Raw genomic sequence first — 20439 nt, 5'->3', positions numbered from 1 at the left:
TCTGGTCCAATTTTCCCAGATCCCTCGAGCGATTTATTTAAACGCTGTTGTTCTTCAAAATATCAATTTGCACAACTCCAGACCGATCATTTTTATGGCACCAACCAGACAGTATCAATTAATTTTTTCACTTTTTTTCGAAAGTTAATTTCTATGGTTTTTTTTTTAACAAACTTGCAAGAGAGAAGCCTGGAAAGGAAATATCACGTGATCGGAAGTGGAGGATAGCATCCGATCCAGTCTTCCACCGTGAAAAGGCACGCGTGTTTATGTTTTGACGGTTTCCTTGCACACTGTAAGCCGTTTACAGATTTTATTCAGCTGCATTTCAGTCTCAAAGCCCTCCCTGAAGCAGGTGATCTTCTCAGATAAAAGAAGATATAGAAGGAAAACTGTGAAGTTTCATCTTCTATGGTTTGAGTTTCCACGTTGTTTTGAGCCGCTTGAGGGATTCTGATGAATGTAAAACTTTAACTGACATCAGGATCGGTTTTGACACCGCACTTGAGGTAAAGAAGCTTTTCTTGCGGAAGATCTTTTTAAAATATCATCACCAGTTATAAGATGGATGAAACACAATGGTTTTATCAGCTTTGAGAATTTCCTACTAAGGAGAGATCGTCGATAAGTGTGCCGCAATTTGAAGCTCTAATTTATCACAACTCGCATTTAACGATGAAAGCGCTCATTCACCTGCCCAGATGAGACGATGAGTCGACAATTATGGAAGGTTTCGTAAACCATGGGGCAAGAGTTTAACAAACAGGTGCAGCCTGAAGATGACCTCGTGGTTTTAAAAAAGTCTACAATTCAACCTCCATTACCAAAGCATTTGTACCAAAAGGCTCCTTTGAACAGATGTACGTGAGTTCAACATATATATTCTTATTTGCTTATTTCATATGTTATGTTGTACGTGATAACTTTCTTCGTCACGTTCCCAGATTGAATTAATTTCTTTGCCTCTCTTCTTTCTCTCAGTTTTTCAGTCGTCTTTTGTAAGTTAGTTTTATGCCAATCAGGAGCAAATTACAGTATGTACAAAATTTGGCTAACTTCAGGTGCGAATGACTCAAAAGGGACTGTATCAATAAGCTGTTAATGATTGAAAATTCACTTGAAGTGTTTGTTTGTTATTTTAATGAATGCGTTGAATGTTTATGTTTTATTTGAGAGCATTAATCAGTTGATATCCAAACAATATTTACAGTTTTTTTTCTATAATTTATGACTGTACACTATATAACAATATCGGTTCTATATTTCAACGACGTTGGTCGACTAAATATCAAGATATGATACACTTGTAATTGACTTTCCTGAGTTGAGATGAAGGAGGGACAGAAGTCTCAAAATTCTTGAATTTTCCCCCATATGTGTGAAGGGTTGGAGGATTCCATGAAATAAAATAATAACAATATTTCATATTTCTATGGCACAAAGTACCATGCAGATGAGATCAAATGTGCCCCACAAACTATTTGAGTAAAACGAAAGAAACAACATGCAATGAATATTTAAGGATCTTCTATGAGCATACATTGGACATGAGATGGCACATGTAAATAGCCAATGAGGCATGTAGTGTATCATACCCAACAAGGGTAAATGGAATAATTTATTTATTAAATTTCATTAAATCCTGAAAATTTGGATATTTGAAGCCTCTTTTCAGCTCCACAAGAGTTGGCATTTTCATATTAGGTGACTCACAATATGAGCTGATAAGCAGAATTGAGAGAACCTATCAGAATAGTAGAAATGCAATATTCAGAGTTGGAAATTTTATAAGAGTAATTAACGTTTTCACTCCTTAGATCTCATTAGTAACTCTCCCTACTGTTTGTCAAACTATTCTTATAATTTTAGTTTGGAGAATTTAGTACTGGATGAACTAAAAATATGTTGAAGGATATTTTTCTATATTCTCATTACTGGTCTTCTTGAGATTGTATTGATGTTGACTAGGAGAAATTCTGTCTTGGTCACTCATGGGAGGTTGATCTGTATGTAATGACTATAAGTATAGGTTTCATTTTTTTGAAAAAAAAATGCAAGTGGTTTACCCAGGTATATCTCTCTATCAGTCATGTAACTTTTTCCAGTCACTTGTAAACTTTGAAAACTATCACTCTAGACAAGTTGTATTGGTTATTCAATCCTAAGCTAAATTTCTAACACTCCTGTGACTTCTAAAATTTTTTTTTTTCAGTTTCAGATAGTGAAGTTCAAAGCATGGTCCATGTTTACCAAAACTTAGCAGCTCTGTCTCCCAGGGACAAACACATTGATAAGAAAACATTGTGAGTATTATGATATTACCTTCATGTAATATTTGTAACATCTTGGGATCAATATCAGTAACTGGGCAACTGCCCACCTACCCCTCCCCTAACTCTACAATAGTCAATTGATAACAACTTAGGGTTAATGTTGGGTTAGGGGAGGGGTAGGTGGGCAGTTGCCCAGATACTGATATTGATCCACATCTTGTTACATTTGTGAGCCAGGGTTTATTCCTTTGGCGTCACTATATATGTTTCACTGAGGATTGTAGACTGCTCTATGCAGTCTGGCCAAAGTTCCCTAAAAGTATTTTTAAGTACACTAAAGCATATTTGATGCAGAGAATACATTATATAAATGCATCATCATCAAGTGGGAATATGGAAAAGAGATAGTATGCATGAAGAACAACTTGATATTTTTTATGTCCGTAGCATGCACTATTTCCCATTGGATGGAGTTCTGGCAGAAAGGCTGTTTGTGGCTTTTGATAAAGACAGAAATGGACATATTGACCGTGACGAATTTTTAGGTGTGTAAGAAGAGTTTTGGTATCTATAATATGACACGCAAACAATCTAATTTCTTAAATTAAGGGGGGTGAGTTTCTAAAGAAATTGTGGCGCTGTGTCAGTGGGGGAGTATACCAAGGTATCTCGGTATTATCAACTGAGTTGATAATGTAAATTGGTCACTGTTTCAAGCATTAGCCCTTTGTCAGAGCGAATTTGAGGGGCCAACACTCAAAAAGTCAGCTTTGAAACTCTTTATGGTGGCCAATTTACATTGTCAACTCAGTTGATCACACCAAATTACCATCTAGTTGTTAAATTCTTAAACTGCCTGGTAAGCAGTGCCCCAAAAGAGTGAACACTCTCCAGAAAAACCCATCTGTAGATGGATTTAGAAAAACCTGATTATTACCCTTTAACTCCCACGAGTGTCCAGGACAGAATTTCTCCTCACAATATCAATACAATATCACGCAGACAAGTGACAAGAATAAAGAACAATATCAATTAGGGGATTAATAGTTGATCCAGTATCAAATTCTCTGAACTACCATCACAAGAATTATATAGCAGATAGTAAAGAGAATTACTAATGGGATCTTGGGAGTTAAAGGGTTGATAGCTGGTGCCATGAGTGTAAAGCATGAAATGATCTTGATTATTTAACTTGTAGGAATTTGTCTTAATTCTCTCTAATTCCTCTAGGAGCTTATGATAATACCATTCGTGTTGCTAACCTCGTAAGCAAAAACAAAAAAAAAATTTAATAGTTTTCTTTTTGTTTCATTATACACAAAGGTGGACTTGCTCTATGTTTAAGAGGTTCTACAGCTGAAAGAGGACAAATTATCTTTGACATGGTAAGTCAATTTTAATCAGAAGTAGTGAATAAGTGAACTTAGTAAACCACAAATGCCTCAGTATCTGTTCAGCTATTTATTATCTGGTAGTGCAGGCACATTAGCAGGGAGAGTGAATTGGCCAGTTTTAGGCTCATGATACTTCACTGAGTTTCTATGTTTGATTTGGGGTCAGGATAGATGGGTAGGGGAGGGGAGGGGGGAGTAGCCTCCTCCCTCAGTTTTCCTCTTAGCTTTCCTTTTTCCCTTAGATGAAATTTCTATCATGCCCCAACTCTCAACAACGTTGTGTGCTTGGACACTTAACTTGGGAATTGAAAGGGACACTGGGAAGCTGCCGCTGTGCCAACTACTTTCTTCATTGTTTACTTATGTTGTTCAGAATTATGTACAATTCATATTTCATATTTTATTCCTCATATTACCTCTCTGAACCTTGTGCTGTTCTTGCTGGTCAAAAGTTTAACCTCGATGGTAGGTGTTGATGTTTTCATGTCCATACTACAGCTCAATATTGTCCAAACTCGTTTGATCTGTACTCTGCTTACTGTAGATTTAAGAACAAGCGTTGAGCCACATGTCTTTCTACTTACCTTTCCGTGACGTCCTGTCCACTTCAATAGTGATAAACTGTTTGAAACCTCAATATGTTTTCTATCTCAGTTTTTGCTTTGCTCCATTTCAAAACGTATGAGGATAAATTACTTATTTAGAACTAGATTTCTGTCGCTTTTGGACTTATTTATATAAGGTTTAAGGTAATTCTCTTGGATTTGACGAACGATACGCGCCAAAAAAGCAACTAGAAACGCCATGTTTTCTTCTTTTTTTTCCCTATCCCACAATTCTGTCGCTTTTGGACTTATTTATATAAGGTTTAAGGTAATTCTCTTGGATTTGACGAACGATACGCGCCAAAAAAGCAACTAGAAACGCCATGTTTTCTTCTGCCTCTCCCAAATACTGTAACTGTTTTGATTCAAGCATCGAGTGACCAGCATCTAATTTCTCCTTACAATATCACCCCGAAATCACACATAAAGGTCACAAGAAAAAAGGGAAATGATCACCAACGATTGAAGCTCTTGATTGTTAAAAAAATTCTCCTCGTCAGCACCTCAAAAAATGTACTGAGAACAGCATGGAGAATATTTCTACTGATGTTAGGTTGTAAAGGGTTAAAGGTAGAGGATTAATCTTAGTGTGACATGTGAATCATGTGCTCGTCATATATTTCGTCATAATCACGCTACTCGAAAATTTTGACCTGTCTTCACTTCTGGTCTATTCATTCTTATAATAAAGTTCGGATATAACGCGCGCTGTCATTGGTTGAAAGAGCGTGCTCTATGAGAGTATAGAGCATAGAGCTGAGCTAAAGCTGTCACGCCATCTGCCAAATTGTACTATGTTCGAGCTTTTCCGAGACTTCTTTTTAGCTCTTTTTCGATAATTGAAAGTGAAATTCCGGAACTGAAGCGAGCCGACAAGTAGTAACAGAAGAATCAAACAAAGGTTTGTAAACATACCAGGCGCCGTAATTTACCTTATTAAAACGTGAGCAGATACGAAAATCCTCAAAGGAAACACAAAATAAACATTCTGAGTTTTAAAGATTTTCACGCTCAGTTAGATTGCAAGCTTACGTATGGTAATAAAAATCAAACACAGCTAACACTCGTATAGTATGTAAAGTTCAGTGTTCAAAAACAAAACAGAACAAAACAAAAATGATGAAAAATTTAACCAAACTGGCATAATTGATCAAGAAGTGGGAAGAAACACTCGACTACGTCTCGTGTTTCTCCCTACACTTCTTTCGTGCTCTAGCCGCTTCCTGCGTGCTTTATAACAGAACAGAGCACAGTCAAGGCTTCTCTATTTGTTAATTAGAGTGAAAAGGTTTATTTGCATCTCTGCTTCAACTCGCCTGATAAATGGTACAATGAGAAAATGGCGAATTTTCCGCCTCACGTTTTGAAAACTCGTTCTCTCCTCTGCATTCACTGAAATCGCTGAAATCTGCTGTTAATTAGAGGCCAGCTGTGATGTAACTTCCGTTCCATTAAAAGGATAGGCACCCGAAGGTTTTCTGTTATCAGTAATGAGTTCAAGCGTTACGTTAACTCTGTCAGTGAGAATGAAATTCTAAGCCTATGCCTCTCAGTTTGAACAAGACCTAAGTAAACCCTGGGGGAAAAAAGGAGAAAATCTCTTGATTACAGCAAATGCAAGTATTTACAGAGTAGTGTTCAGACGGTTTGAAATAGTGGCTGGAAGAGCAATATTTCCGTCTGCCGTGAGGAGTCACTCAGCTTTCTAATAACAGAGCATGACCTGGCCTCGCCAGAATAGGAAATGTTATGGAAAAAGAAATGACATCATATTGCTCATTTTTACATGGTCACATGTACTTTTACTAGTACTGATATGATATGATGGATAACTTTCATTTCGTTAGGGACAGATGGAGTGAGTGTTTCCGAGATCAGCGTGATGTTGAAGTCCGTTCTTTCCGCCGCCGTTAGGTAACGTGTGAAAGATATTTCTTTTCCTTTATTTTTCTGTTGAAGTTTCTTCTTTGAGTAATTTTCCTTCTTTTAGTAATCAATTAAATCAACTCCACAATTCCGTCTTCCTTTTTAGAATCATCCATGTTCGAGAGGGCCAGAGTTTAGGTAAGCAAGTACTTTCAGATTTTTTCCGAGTTCTTCGTCGTTTTTTGCGGGTAAATTATAAGGGAGCTTAAGCAGAAGACCCCTAGGATAGGTCGATTAAAAAAATCAAATCACATTATTCTTAAGAATTTCATAAGTGGCTTGATGTGTTTATCATTTCCATCGGCGCCAGTCCTCCCTCATAAGCGTTACATGTAGAGGTAGCGTAGAGTTCGAAAACGAAACATGGACAATTTTTCACTATGGTTCCGTCCTCAAAGTAGAGGACGCGAAGAGGCTGTTCAAACTTTTAAAACGCACTTGCAATTTTTTTTTGATTGCCGCGTTCTCGTTGCCGTTGTAGACGCAGATTTTTGAAAATCCCTATTTGAAATGAAAGGCACGAAGTCACGATTTTTCTGAGTGGTTTTTGGTACCGGAAAAATCCCCTTCACCTGATTTAGTGGTCAAAATATTAGTTCGGTAGGATTGAAAAACACAGTGAAGGAATTACTTGACCATAAGGGAACGGGGATAGCTCAAGATAGGGAAGGTTTTTAAGGATTGCCGAAAGCAATCTTTAAAAGGATATACAGACAGTTTCGCAACTCCGTGAAACAACTCTTAATCGCCCAGAATTCTATTGTCTTTCGCGACATGTACTTGCAGTGCCCATTTAATCAGCAGGCAGCATAATAATTTGTATATCCTGAACTAGTCGGTCGTGATTGGTCAGCAGGTACATGAGTCTCTTGACAGATTTCAGCTGCTGTCAATCAAACGGTTGGATGCGTAAAGTAAATCCTAAGGTGACATAAAGTGAACAATAGCAATAATTAACAATAGCCACGCTCTTAACAAAGCGTTCAGCAAATTCGTTTGCAGCGAATTCTTATATGGACTGACAGACTACCGTTGGTCAAAATGTTATCGGGATTATAAAAATTAGTATCATGAAAATAGGAAATAGAAAAATTTAGAAAATAGTGTCATAAAGAATAGGTGGTTTGAAAAGCGTAACTTGTAATCAGACGGTTTTCGAGTGTGAAAGGCTTGCGGTTGCGGACTGACAACAAAAAAACGCCTGATTGAAGGTTATAAAAAGCGATGTTCAGAAAGCCAGCTAATCTTTGGTCAAGTGAAATGTTAGTTTCATTCAATCTTTGTCTTAAATGTGGTTTTGGCGAGCCCCCGTATAGTGGATCGTAGCCATTTATTGAAGGTGCAGACATGTGAATGAAGGCAGGTTGAAGGTTGATCGGGGATTCTGTGAGCTCTAAAGAGAGCTCCCGATCAACGCGCTGCATTTCTTGCACGGAAAACATTTCAATATCTGGACGGTATGAGGCACAATTGTGATCTGATGATACGGTGTGTTAACAGAGATGTTTAGAACTCTTCAATTTAAATTTGGCGCACATGTGTGACGTGACACAGCTTCTTAACAATGCTTCATTAGGCGAAAGTGCGTCCTATTGTCTACAGAGGCGGGGCTCTCTTGGAACTCTCTTGGGAGTCCAAAGGGAACAACTTTCGAGGGCTTTTAGGACATTTCGGTGTAGCTTTTGGAGATGATCTTTTTGATAACACTTGTGGCCATCGTATAAACGCGAAATTCCACCAAATCTTAGTTGAGATATCAAACTTACTTTACCAGAGGGTACCTAAGTCACGAAGTACCTTTGTGGAGGAAAAAATCAATCTGAATACTAATCAGTTCATATTCCATACGAATGCTGAGCGAAACGGCCTTTTTTTCAAGATCACTTTGATAAAACTTATCGGAGACCAACGTCTTGGATGAGCGTCTTAAATAAAAGCTGAACACCTCTACCACAAAAGAAAGAGGGTACCTTATCGCTAAGTGGGCTAAGTTGTGTAAAAATTTGTAAAACACACTAGGCATTAGGCCGTTTTCGGCCATTTTCTTTATTGTTTCGCCTGTTTTCAATTACGAGAATTCAAATTTAGCGCTATTGGCTACGCAAAAGGTCCCGGATGTGTCGCAGCATTCTGGGCGATGTAGCAATGAGGAGACGTTCTGTTGTCCAAAAATTCATCGGAAGATTAGTTTTTCCTGTTCAAACTGACGAAAAAAAAAATCGTTAAGTCAAAGACCTTTCCCTGTTTCCACTCTTATTTCCAGTGCAGTGAACTTGCAGGATTGAGTGGGTGGAAAGGGTCATTTAACGTCGACGAATCTCTTGGGAAGGGGGTAGTCTCCTTTGCAGCCGTTACGCAAGGGTATAAGAATGCGACGGGAAGCTTGCAATAACGGCTGCCAAGGAGACTAGATAGTTGGAAAGATGTAATCAATGTAAGTGAGACGTCACGCTATGACCAGGATAAGAACTGTAGGGAATCGTTGCAAAGTTGCCCGCTTTTGTGTCTGTCCCAGGAGCCTTCTTGTTCATTTTTCTGTGCCGAATAGCACAAGAAATGAAACGAGTTTGTTTCAAATTTTAGATGCCGATGACCGCGTGGCGTTAACAGATGTTGATAATGAAGTAGAGAACCTTGTCAGTGATGCGGTCAGCCAATGCGATGAGAGTGCGGTGAGTATCTACGTAGGTTGGATCAGATGGGTCTAAGCGCTCTGACGAAAGGCTAACGCTCCAAACGTCAGCGTTAGAAACTCTTTAAGGTGGCCAATTTACACTATAAACTCAGTAGGTAAAAGCAAATTATCAGATAATACCCCCACTGACGCTGCACCACAGTTTCTTTTGTAATAACGTACCTGAAAAAATTACGTGTTTCTAATTGGCTTAAAACGAGTGCAATCTCATGTAACACGAGTGCAAATTATAAATAGCGCGCGCACGCTTCCAAAATTTCGCTCATCTTTACTTTCTGTGATGTCTTTTCATGTACATTATTAACAAGTTATATCATAATTTCTCTTGCAATGTGGTGTATAAAGCGCTGGAAAATTTTTCAAAGACTACAAATTGTACTTGCCCTACGGGCTCAAGCAATTTGGTTGTCTTTGAAAAATTTACTCGTACTTATTAACACCAATTTGCACTCGAAATCATGTTATTACCTTTTCTTCCAACTTTCCCTTATTAATAATTCATGTATACTTTTAAATTCCTAGTAAAAAAAAAAATAACATGGTTTCTGGCTCACAACTGTTAAAATTCGTTTATCTCTCCTATTGGAAAAAAGGTGCTCAACACCTCGAAAATGAATTTTGATTTTATTTTCAATCTTCTGAATTTTGACCCATTTGATGCGTATCATTTTTAAACTGGCCGGCTTCTTGAAAAGTCATTGATCAATAAGATCAGGTCGACCGTACTTTGAACGATCATCGTGCTGTTTATTTTATTACACATAACTGCGTTGCAGGTGAACGAGTTTTAATGTCGTTGCGATCTTTTAAATAATTTATTCGTCGGTAATAAATAAAGTGAAAAGGGAATTCCCATTTTGGTCCAATCCGTTGATGACAACCAAAGAGGAAAATTGATTTTCATGACAGCTCTTGTCAGCGTCATTCGAAAAGAGGTTATTTCCGTTGCAGTTTAATTAGACGCAATACTGTACTGTAGTTCGAGCAGTTGGAACTAAGCTCTTTCTGGCCAGATGAGATTTGGAAGTGACCTTTTATCACTCTGTAAGCACGTCAACTTGACGAAGAACTCATTTTTCCCATAATCACAGGGTACTTAAGTTCATTTCTTTCGTTTAGACCTCAGAACTCCGCCAGGAACTCTAGTTTTTAAGAGAAAAATATTAAATGGATAATGACGTGGAAATTTTTAACGCATATTTATTTGAGAATGGTATAATTCAGGCTGTATTTTCCGTTAGATTCAGCTTGGTCTCACTCAACGAAAGAAAGATCTTCATGATATTAAGTTTTTTTTTCAGCAGATGTTTTTGATATACGAATTTCGAGCTCTATAGTGTTCACTTTAAAATTTGTAATTAAGCACCGACGTACTTAGACCGGTCAACTAAACAGTGTACATCACTTTTTTCAACAATTATTTTCACTTTTGTTGTTATTTTGTTTTTCTCGAAGTGTCTTTTATACCCGCATTTTTCTCCACCTATTGACCCCTGTGGATTGTTTTGTTATGTCGTTATTGCTTACTATACGACATGTCACAACTTTCCTCTTTGCAAGTCTTCCTTACTTTTGTTGTTTTTTTATTTTCAATGAGGTGTCGAAAACAATGAAATATCTACAATCTGTGTTAGAGATCTGAGAGGTGCTCACTGCGAATAAATTTACTTTTGCGAACGGTCATCTCAATATTGTTCACCTGATTTGAATGATAGGTTTGGAAACTATTAGATATTCAAATGATCGTGTTTGCGCAACATCACCTCATCGTATTTGCATTTTCAGCCGCTCGATTACTGAAGCGGTTTCCATCAAGTTTTTTAGATAGCAACAATTCGTGCATGTTATTTTTGAGTGGTTAGTTCATCTTGCGTCACCGTTTACGAAACCGAAGAGGTCATAAAGAAGAAACGTCTTGAAAGAAGAGTAAGTTTTCACTTCAACGGTGAGATATCATATTATTTTATCTTATAAGATCCAATTTTCGTGCTTTCGATTATCAGCTGAAGCTCGAGTTGCGATAAATTCATACACTGTCATGGCAAAGGTGAAACTCTAAACCTTGCTATATCGCACTACTGAAAAACTTTAAATAATCTTCGCTATACCAAGTTGCATATGCCTTCGAATTTATAGTATTTTATAATTATAGTTACATTTTTCTAAATTTGCATGTCGAGGCGCGTGTCGCAAACGTTATTACTCACGCAAAGGGCGAGGTTACGACCTTTAGCGGCGTAGTTTGGGTCAGTTTTTATTTAAAGACGTACCAAAAACCAAGCTCACAGTAAGTTTGACAAATTTGCCTTTACCGTTTGTAATCTGTAGATTAGAAAATAGCATTTATTCCGCATGGCTGTGTAATATTCATCACAAAGGACCTACGTGATATGTTACATCAGAACTGTTGGACCGCAGTTTGTTGTAGTTGTATTTCTTAACACAATCCGTGCTCAAATATTTCTGTTTTTAAGATTCATTTCGCTTTTGCTAAACTTACATGCAATTTAATTCATAGAGTGTTTGGCTTTTAAATTAATTTTGTGAAGGTCTTAAAATGGCAGTTGTAATCTTAAGGTCAAACTATAACAATGAACCGTCATGAAACTGCACAAACACAGCCCATTTTTAATTCTGGATATAAATTATTTATGTGTTTCAAAGGCACAAAAGCACAAAAGTACAACCAAGGGATCGTAAGATAAAATTTAAGGCCAATTACAAAACAAATCCAGCTTTGGTTTAAAATGGTGTCAACTTTAACTCTGTCATTCCTCAAATAGAAAGAAACTTATTCACCATGTATTATTTTAAAGCTCTGAGCCCTAATGATGTTTTTCTTCAATAAATATGACTCCTCTCCTACTCCAACGTACAACAAATAGCGACACGTAAACAATCGACCTCATCACCTGATGAAGGCTGGAAGTATTGCTGTCGAAACGTCGTGATCAACATCAAAAGCGACTCCATTGTGAGACAAACGAATAAAGTTCATCTCCTATCTTACACCACAATGAAAAACAATCACATATTTCATTACAATATGACTCCTGTTTTGTTGTTTTTGTTTTTGTTTCTTTCATCACGGACGTATTGGTGATGTTCGATGAATCCAAAGTTGTTTAGTCAGTCTGTATGTTTGTCTGTCTATCTCTCTGTCTGTCAGACTGTCTTGTCTGTCTATTTTGACGGGCAAACAGATAAAACAGCAGACAGACTGACATTTTCAGTCTGTCTGCTTTTTGATCTGTTTGCCCGTCAATTAATCCGTCTATTCTGTCTGTCCGTAAGTCAGTCTGTCTGTAGGTCTGTCTGATGTCTTTTTTTCCGCCTACCTCTGCAGAATGGAAAACTGACCAAGGCAGAGTTCGTAAGCTGGATGAGAAGACACCCTCTCATTGTGGACTCGGTATTTCAACATTCGAGTATTAAGGACAAACAGTTCAACACAGGATTACAAGTTAGTAACGAGCTTGGAGTCAGTAGAGCTTGGAAAGAATTGTGTATGATTAATAGTAATAATGATCTCTAGAATTTGTCATTTACTGCTTCATGATCATTTCCACAGCATGACCGTGGTCAAAAGAGCCAGAGGCCACCTGGGTTTGTGACAACAACACGTCAGGGAGCACGGTATGGTGCATTCCTCGTTCACACGTCCTCGTCTCTCTCTCGTACTTTTGTGGTAAAGGGTTACAACTTCGAGAACATACTTTTGCTGCTACAACCTTTTCTTTAAAAAAAACACGACCACCATGGCATTTTCCCATCTAAATCTGTGACAGTGCGTGCACTGTCTTTCTTTGTTTGGAAATTTGTGGTCATGCAAGAAACTAACATCATTTGTGATAATTCTTTAATCTTTCCTTGTATTTTTTGTTCTAGGCAAACAGAACTGTTGAGCCAAACATGGGTTGATGGGCTGCAAGAGAGCGTTGATGAAGATGGTAGGATCAAAACACTTTCCTAACAGCCTTGCATAAGGCCCTTTAACCATTTATTCCCTTACAATGAATACTCATATTCTCTACACTGTCCTCTCTTCATTTTGTCTGCCAATGTCAAGGAGAATTTGTTTAACAATCAGCAGCTTCTTAAATTAAGGATCATTTCCATTCTTCTTATGACCTTTTCATTTGATTCAGGGGTGATTATGTAAGGAGATGTTGGAAGCCAGTCACTATTAGGAGTCTAAGGGTTTATCATACAGCGGACATTTTCGGAAATGTTTACTGAAATTTCTTTCGTCTTGCAACTAATTGATTGAATATTACCGCCATCGATATCAGTTTGTTGAGTGCGAAGGCGTCAGGAGTTAAAAGTAGTTTATTAATGTGTTATAATAATTTTTTTTCCGGAATGATTTAAGATCAATGGTCTAAATTCAATCTTACTTTTCCTTCCGGTTTCACAGAACCTGTGTTCAACGGTAGTTATGCAGACGCAGAGTATCTGTGGAGTCCAGTCTTCCCAGCTAGTCCTAGCATGCCTTGCGCACGCAGTAGGCACTCAGTGTGTGTTTGGGGCGGTGGTGTGTTTGTGTATGGAGGTCGGGGAACTAGAGGAACTCTTAAAGACTTCTGGAGATACGATATAGGTGAGTTGGACTTCGTTAAGTAATTTGAAGTGTATAAGCAGTTTGATTAAGTACAACTATTTTTCTTGGAACTGCAGCCAATAACACGTGGAGCAACGTAATAGTTGAAGGCGAGTTCAGACCGCCATGCTTACAGGAACATACTGCACTCACTTACAAGGTAAGGCTTGTTTTATTGAATTTCAATTCAGTGTCGAAAGTAACGCAAGATATCTTTGGTTTTGAATACTTCGCCATGTTATTTGTTCAGGAAACTCGCGCCATTCCCCCAACCAATCAGGTTCGCTTGGTCACTTGCGTTTTTCCCGCGCTTCAAGCAGATTGCGGGTTTTTCTATGTTTTTTAATTTTTCTTTACGTGATATTTTCCTTCCTCTGATATGGCTGTTGTGGTTACTTTGGTGATAGATTTTTGACGCTCAATCGAAATGCGCTTTAGGCAAAATAGATAGAAGAGCAGTAAAAAAACCATCTGTAATAAACTTCGTCTCAAGCGACTGGATATGGGAAAACCTTAGAACTCAGGGCCAAAACATGTTGCTTTGTCATGACATGACAATGGGGGAAAAAAAATTGGAAAGCTGGGAGTCGCGACTTACCAAATCGGTCGCTTTGATTTATTGCAATAAATTTGCAACAGATCGAAGACCGTCTTTTCTGCTTTTTGTTGCCTCTGCACGAAGTGTAAGTCTCATGCAGATAGCGCAAAATGCTCCAGAAACCATGATAACTGATTTTCTAATGTTTTGCGTATTGTAGGGCAATATGTTTATATTTGGGGGAGAATTCACCTCAACCAACGAGACGCCATTGTGGACATTCAACTTTCGTAAGTGTTCACTAGTACGATTTTCTGTTTTAGATTTTTTAATTGTCTATTAAAACATTCCCACCCTACCCTCCACAGGTGCGAGGGAGTGGAGGAAACAAGCGGCAAAGTCATGGGTAAGCGTACGTCTGTTATATGCTTCTCAAACGTCTGGGAGCAGGGGGGGGAGGAGGGTTGTTGGAGGATTTTGGTTTTGTAACGATTAAATGTACCTGATCCCCCCAGAAAGCTCTGTAATATTCTTACAACTTACCCCTCCCCCGCTTTGGCAGTTAATTGGCAGGCAAATTTTCTCAGTGTAGTCCACCCTTTATACTCTGTTGGCGGCGACTGATTCCCCCGATGCTCCCACTGAAATTATGTGACCACCACACCGCTTTCCCCCCCCCCCCCCCCTTCCTTCGGTTATAAGTAAAGACTGTTCCCGGTTATAAGTAAAGACTGTTCCCTTCCACGAATCCCATTACAGGTTCCTGCAAAGCTTCATCTCCTGCTACTGAGATATTTGAAGAGTTCGTCAAACTGGAACACTATCGTAATGTGGTTCTAAATTCTCGGAACTAATCCCAGGGGAAATTCATGTTAGCTAGCAGAGACAAGCGTCCTAGATCTTGACAGCTTATTGCAAATTGTTCATCTTTTTCTAGGGCCCAGGTACGCGACGGTCCCACACGGCCGTGCTTCACGAGAGTTCGATGTTCGTGTTTGGTGGTTACATTGATATGAGAGGTGCCAGTGATGAACTTTGGCAATACGAATTAGGTAGGTGTTCATTTGAGTGTCAGAAATAGCCTACCTTTGTCCCACAGTAGAAATTTCACCCTACCCTTTCAGCCTGTAGTGCGAGAGATCAATTTTCGATGGTTCTAGACACTTCCTTTTCCAAATCAGGTTTGGTTTAAATTGGCTTTTCATTTGCACCCTTGCCTTCATCTAAGTCAAAATCTTTTTCTGTTTAAATCAGAGCTGCCTGTTTCTGATGATATCATTCACAGTGTAATTTTATTTACTCAGACACTGCGAGATGGGTCAGGGTCAAATGGAAGAGAGAGGGACCATGCCCTCGTTACAGTCATTCAGCGGCTGTAGGAGCCGGTGGCATGTGGGTGTATGGGGGCTTGGAAGGTCTACAGTCCAAGAACGATCTGTGGAGATGGAGCTTTGGTATGTCTGTTAAATTATCACAATGTCTTAAAATTTGGTTTTACTTGGGAACTAGCGACCAAAGAAAAAGAGAGTTAGAAAGAAATTCAGCCCAACTAGGTATAAGCGCAATATATGTTTAAGTTTTAATTATAAAAATTTATTTAAACCAGATTTACTGCGTTTGTGGGGAGCTAGGGCGTCAACAGTTGTTGCGCATGCGTTAGCAATCATTCTTTAGGTCACTATTGAAAATAAAGTGGACGAGAGGTAAGTCGGAGGACCTGGAAGCGACTGAGACTTCAGTTCTAGTTTTAACGCGGCGCGGTATTTTCACGTTTCTGGAGTATTTCACCGTTTCTTGCGGTAAACAAGCATGTTTATTATATGGCAAGGTAGTCCTGTGGTAAATCTAAGCTTTCGGATTGGTTCTTATTTGGTCTGTGTTTTGCCCTACTGACCGCTTCCAGTTCGTATTTTTGTTCGCGAAAGGCGGCATTCTTGAAACAAACAAGTTTGGTCTGATTGCCATATAATAAACTCACTAACTAACCTCAATTGTTCGAGCCGTTCTAGGGAATATAGGCCCTTGGACAATGTTTAAAGACAAAAAACTATTTTTTGTTGCATTTAAGTGAGTCACACTTGGACGCGGATAAAGAGCCGAGGAGGTCCGCCGGCTTTGTTTGGTCACTCTGCAGTTAACGTAAGTACAACTTTCAATATTTTTGTGTAAACATGTTCGGTTAGACGAATTTCTATGACTGTTCTTACAGCAATTTTCTCAGTCCAAAGAGTAGTCTGCCCGGTTTTTTGGCTTAAATACGCTAAGGAACGGTGAGGGGGGGGGGGGGGGAATTTTGGTCGTGTTACGATAAAACTCACCTGACCCCTCGCTAGGCTCTGTAGTCTTCATATGATCCCCCCTCATTGGCAGTCAATTTTCTATACTTCCCCTTTATACTCAAATAGCAACGACTGATTTCGCCCTCCTTTCCCCCCCCCCCAATTCCATTGCCCCTGAAACCCATGTGAGCCCCCCCCCCCCGCAGGTGATAAATGCTGATGGTCCACAAGTGTAACTCAAACTGGCTTGAGTATGGTAATATACATATATATTTATATGTATATTAACTGTTTCATTTTGTTTTTATTTTTGTCTGTTTGCACTAGGTTGGAGAAGGCATGTTGATATTTGGAGGTGAAACTAGCGACGGTGCTTTGCTCAATACAATATGGCGGTTTGATTTGGGTAAGAGCCAGTAACTTAATCCCACGTTTTTATGGCGTCCTCATTTCAAATCGTTTCAGTTTTATTTAAAAGAACACGAATTCGTGTCTTCCCTCAGTTTTGGTATTTTCGGGTTACACTAAGCATCAAGGGAACCCTCACTGGAGAAACAAATTGTCATTACCAACCTTGAAATATTTCGTTGACAAAAATGGGATCTTATCACATAATTTTATTGTTTCGAGAGCTATTGAACTTTTCCTCTGACAATGCTGATTTAGGGGCCGAATTTGTTTATAGCCGTGGAAAGGAAGGGGGGGGGGGGTGGGAGGGAATCAGAGGATCTGTTCTCCCCTCAGGTTTTGTAGTGTTCTGATGATCCCCCCCTATAGTCCACCTTTTGAACTGTTGGCGGACACTCCTGTTGGCGACGACTGATCTCCCATCCGTCCACCCCCCAAAAAAACCATGTGATTCCCTCCAAGATCCTCCGACCCTCCCCTCATCCACCCCCTTCCTCCTTCCCCCCCCCCCCCCCCAATCCAGACGATGAATAACAATTGTTCTCTTCTCTCAACCTTTTCAGGTGCCCGCACGTGGAGCACGGTTCGTCCACGTGGAGACATATCCCCACCCGTCCGTAGCTGTTTCTCAGTAGGAGTAGTTTCTTCGTCCGCTTTTTTTTCCATTCGACCGTCCACGGCTCACTCTGCCCCACCTTGCACCCCCATGCCTTCAGGCTTCTTGGGAGATGAGAGGCTCAACAGCAGGCCGTCCACCACCAGGCCGGAATCTTGGTGTGAATCAGTTGCTCGGTGGGACAGGTCTTCAGCATCACTGGGTTCTCTTGACTCCACGGTGCCGTTTCATAGTTCAGGGTTAAGTGTTGGCGACAATAAACGCAGTCAAGCTCGACCGGCGTCCATGTTTAGTTCAGAGGTGTACGAGAATTCAAGAGGAATGACTCTTTCAGATGATTCTCTTCATCCACATCCGAATCAAACTACTGCACAAAACGATCGTCCTGTTAAAGCACACACTCTTCCAGCACATAGTGTCACCTCGGTTAAAAAAAGCCGGGTGTACAGTCAAGAACTTTTGAACGTCAATTCTCCTGTTAGCGCCGATGTAAGGAAAAATTTAAGCCATCCATTTGCCTGTTTATTGGTTCTTGGCGGCAAGACGCGCACACAGGCGGATTTGGGAAAAAGCATCGACATATGGCGGTGTGATATCGATCCAGGTATGGATTTCTTTGGGTAAATTTAATATTTGTATCGTTCAAAGCATAGATTTTAGATTTTCCCAGTTAAAGTTATCGACAAGATTTGATCAGAGCGTATTGCAACACGGTACGGGTTTCGCATGTAGTTTTGGCCACCACTTAATAAGTTACAAAACGTATTGGAAAGTTTGAAGTTTCTATTTAACGCAAGTCTTTAAATCGCAATTTTTTACTACATGGCCAAACTTAAGCGCACAAAAGAGTTTTTAAGGTTAGCTTAAAACTTTACTTGGCAACCACCGCGGCCAACATATCAGCGGGCTCAACACCCAAGGGTTGTGGAACCAAGTGTTTCAAAATTTGAAATTAGGAGCTAACCCACCCTCCATCCCTGAGTAGATTTTAGCTGAGCACTGGATGTCACGTTCATACATGTCTTAGAACGTTCTCGTGCATAATTTGAAATTCAAATTCTAACTGCCTGAGATTTGCGATTAAAATCTGAGAAAATTAAATAAATAAGTAGAACTCCGACTTTCAACTAATAACAGTTACTTTAACTTTCAGAGAAGAGACACCCAACAGAGCGAGTGGAAAAGATCGTTGTGTCTGGCAACAATCACATGACTACGCCCACTGTTCGCTACTTTCAGTTGGAGCATTACGATGACATGGACACTGAATCAGTGGGAGGCGATCTGGTCTTAGCAGACTTGTCTGATAGCGATACGCGTAGTGTTGATTTCCTACTGGACGATTTCCGCTTGGACGCATCACATGGTGTCCCAAAAGTGTCCGTGTGAATCAGTGACGTCAAAGAAAGAACTCAATTTTCGACATTGTCGTCCCCAGGATCTCTCTCTTTTTCTTTCATCTGCCTACTTTTGTGAAAATCCGCCCAGCTTCGTGCCTAACCCTTAAACTCCCAGATCAAATTTGTAATTCTCCTTACTGTCAACCATACAATTCTTATAATGTTACTTCAGAGAATTTAATATTGGATCAACTAATTATCCCCAAATTGATATTTTTCTTTATTCTCATCACTTATCTGGTTGATATTGTATTGATTTAACAAGGAGAAATTCTGTCTTGGTCACTCGTGGGAGTTAGACCTTCCCTTTACCCTCGTCTTTCCCTCGAAGATTGTGAAAGGGAGAGGTTAGATCCTCGCCCCAGCCCAACACGAGGATGGGAAAAAGAGTGAGATCTGGTGCCGAGAATGTGCTTTAAAAAATTGCTTTATCTGCCTTTAACAATGGCTGCTTGGACTTTAAAAAAAAGGCTACGTCATAAGCTTTGAAAAATCCCATACGTTCTTGTTGTGTGTTGAGAACTTGTTGGTACTAAGCTGTTTTTCCAAGAATATATAACTTTCTTCAGTGATTTATTGCCGTTTAATCTATTAAGGGTCGGTCCCAGTTTGATTGTTTCTGGAAGTGGAAACCGGCAACGAGCACCAAAAAAAACCTTCTCTTTTCTTTTTGGCAGTGAAAACCTTTTATATGGAATCGTTTGTCGGCTGGTTTCCGACTGTCTTGTTTCGTCGGCCCGCAGCTGAAGAGGCCTGAAATGCTGGTGCATTATAAAATTACAATATGAAGTATTTTAAAGATTATTGAATTGTCAATATTGAATGTAATGATTGAATTCGAAGCCAGCCATATAAGAATATCTAAAATCGTATTTTAAAATGTTAAAAATTCATGTATCTAATAGAAGTTATAATTTCCATTGTATTAGTAGAAAACGAAAGCAATGCTTGCTAATCATACAAAGATGTTGAAGTTTTGTGCAAATTGTTGATAACCATTCTATAACATAAAGCGACCCTGAGCATTCCTTTGTTCGTCTTTCTTCGTTATTTTTACTTGGTCAAGTTACCCAGACATCCATCTTCAATTTTTGGAAGAGCGAGCTTTGAAAACTGGGACAAGTTCATTAAGTCGAAGTTTATTGGTCAAGCAAAACAAAGCTAATCTCAACGGCCAATCAGAGTGAAATTTGACATCGTCACTAGCCAATGAGAACTCGAAGTAAGGAAGGTGATCTTCTCAAAACGCGGGAAAGCGCGAGTGACCAAATCCCAGCAGGTTAGCGTTTTATATTTAGAACTAACTCAATGAGAGAAGTGAAAAAATGGCGCGAGTTTTCAAACCTAACCAGATCAAACATGGTTACTGCAGGTCAGGGAACAGTCAGGTTACAGTAAATTTATTCAAGGTCACGTAAAAGCTATGGAATTTAAAATCAATGTGAAATCATTCATCATGTTTCGGTCTTCTTCATGATGAAAGATAGTGACACCTCTTTCCTTTTGTAGTGCAAGCTAAAGTTGGTTTGTGAATGAAGTCGAACATTTTGTTTTTTTCTCCCATTTCCAATGTTTTCTAAAATTGTGAATTCCTTCGCGGTCATACTTGTGGCAACCGTGACGAAATTAAGCAAAACTGGAGCAATTCAGTGGTTTACTTTTCGACACTCAATTACAAATTGCTTTGAATATGACGGAAACCCGA

The 20439-nt window shown here is 39.3% G+C and overlaps 1 protein-coding gene across 1 annotated transcript; it reads left to right on the top strand.

The window, feature by feature from the left end:
• The first annotated feature begins 260 nt into the window (after positions 1-260).
• LOC131771763 (uncharacterized) lies at positions 261-19906 on the top strand. The gene is made up of 21 exons (XM_059087623.2): positions 261-860; positions 2213-2303; positions 2721-2818; positions 3597-3658; positions 4120-4132; positions 6120-6186; positions 6305-6336; positions 8782-8870; positions 12240-12356; positions 12465-12529; positions 12782-12843; positions 13311-13493; positions 13571-13653; positions 14252-14321; positions 14400-14437; positions 14969-15083; positions 15336-15485; positions 16100-16170; positions 16638-16716; positions 17282-17938; positions 18488-19906. The coding sequence occupies exons 1-21, from the start codon at positions 743-745 to the stop codon at positions 18721-18723; spliced, it is 2496 nt and encodes an 831-aa protein (XP_058943606.2). The 5' UTR covers positions 261-742; the 3' UTR covers positions 18724-19906.
• The last annotated feature ends 533 nt before the right edge of the window (positions 19907-20439 follow it).

This window comes from Pocillopora verrucosa, chromosome 10, assembly GCF_036669915.1.
Source record: "Pocillopora verrucosa isolate sample1 chromosome 10, ASM3666991v2, whole genome shotgun sequence".
In the NCBI taxonomy this organism is placed as follows: domain Eukaryota; kingdom Metazoa; phylum Cnidaria; class Anthozoa; order Scleractinia; family Pocilloporidae; genus Pocillopora; species Pocillopora verrucosa.
This window is presented reverse-complemented; position numbering and strand designations above follow the sequence as displayed.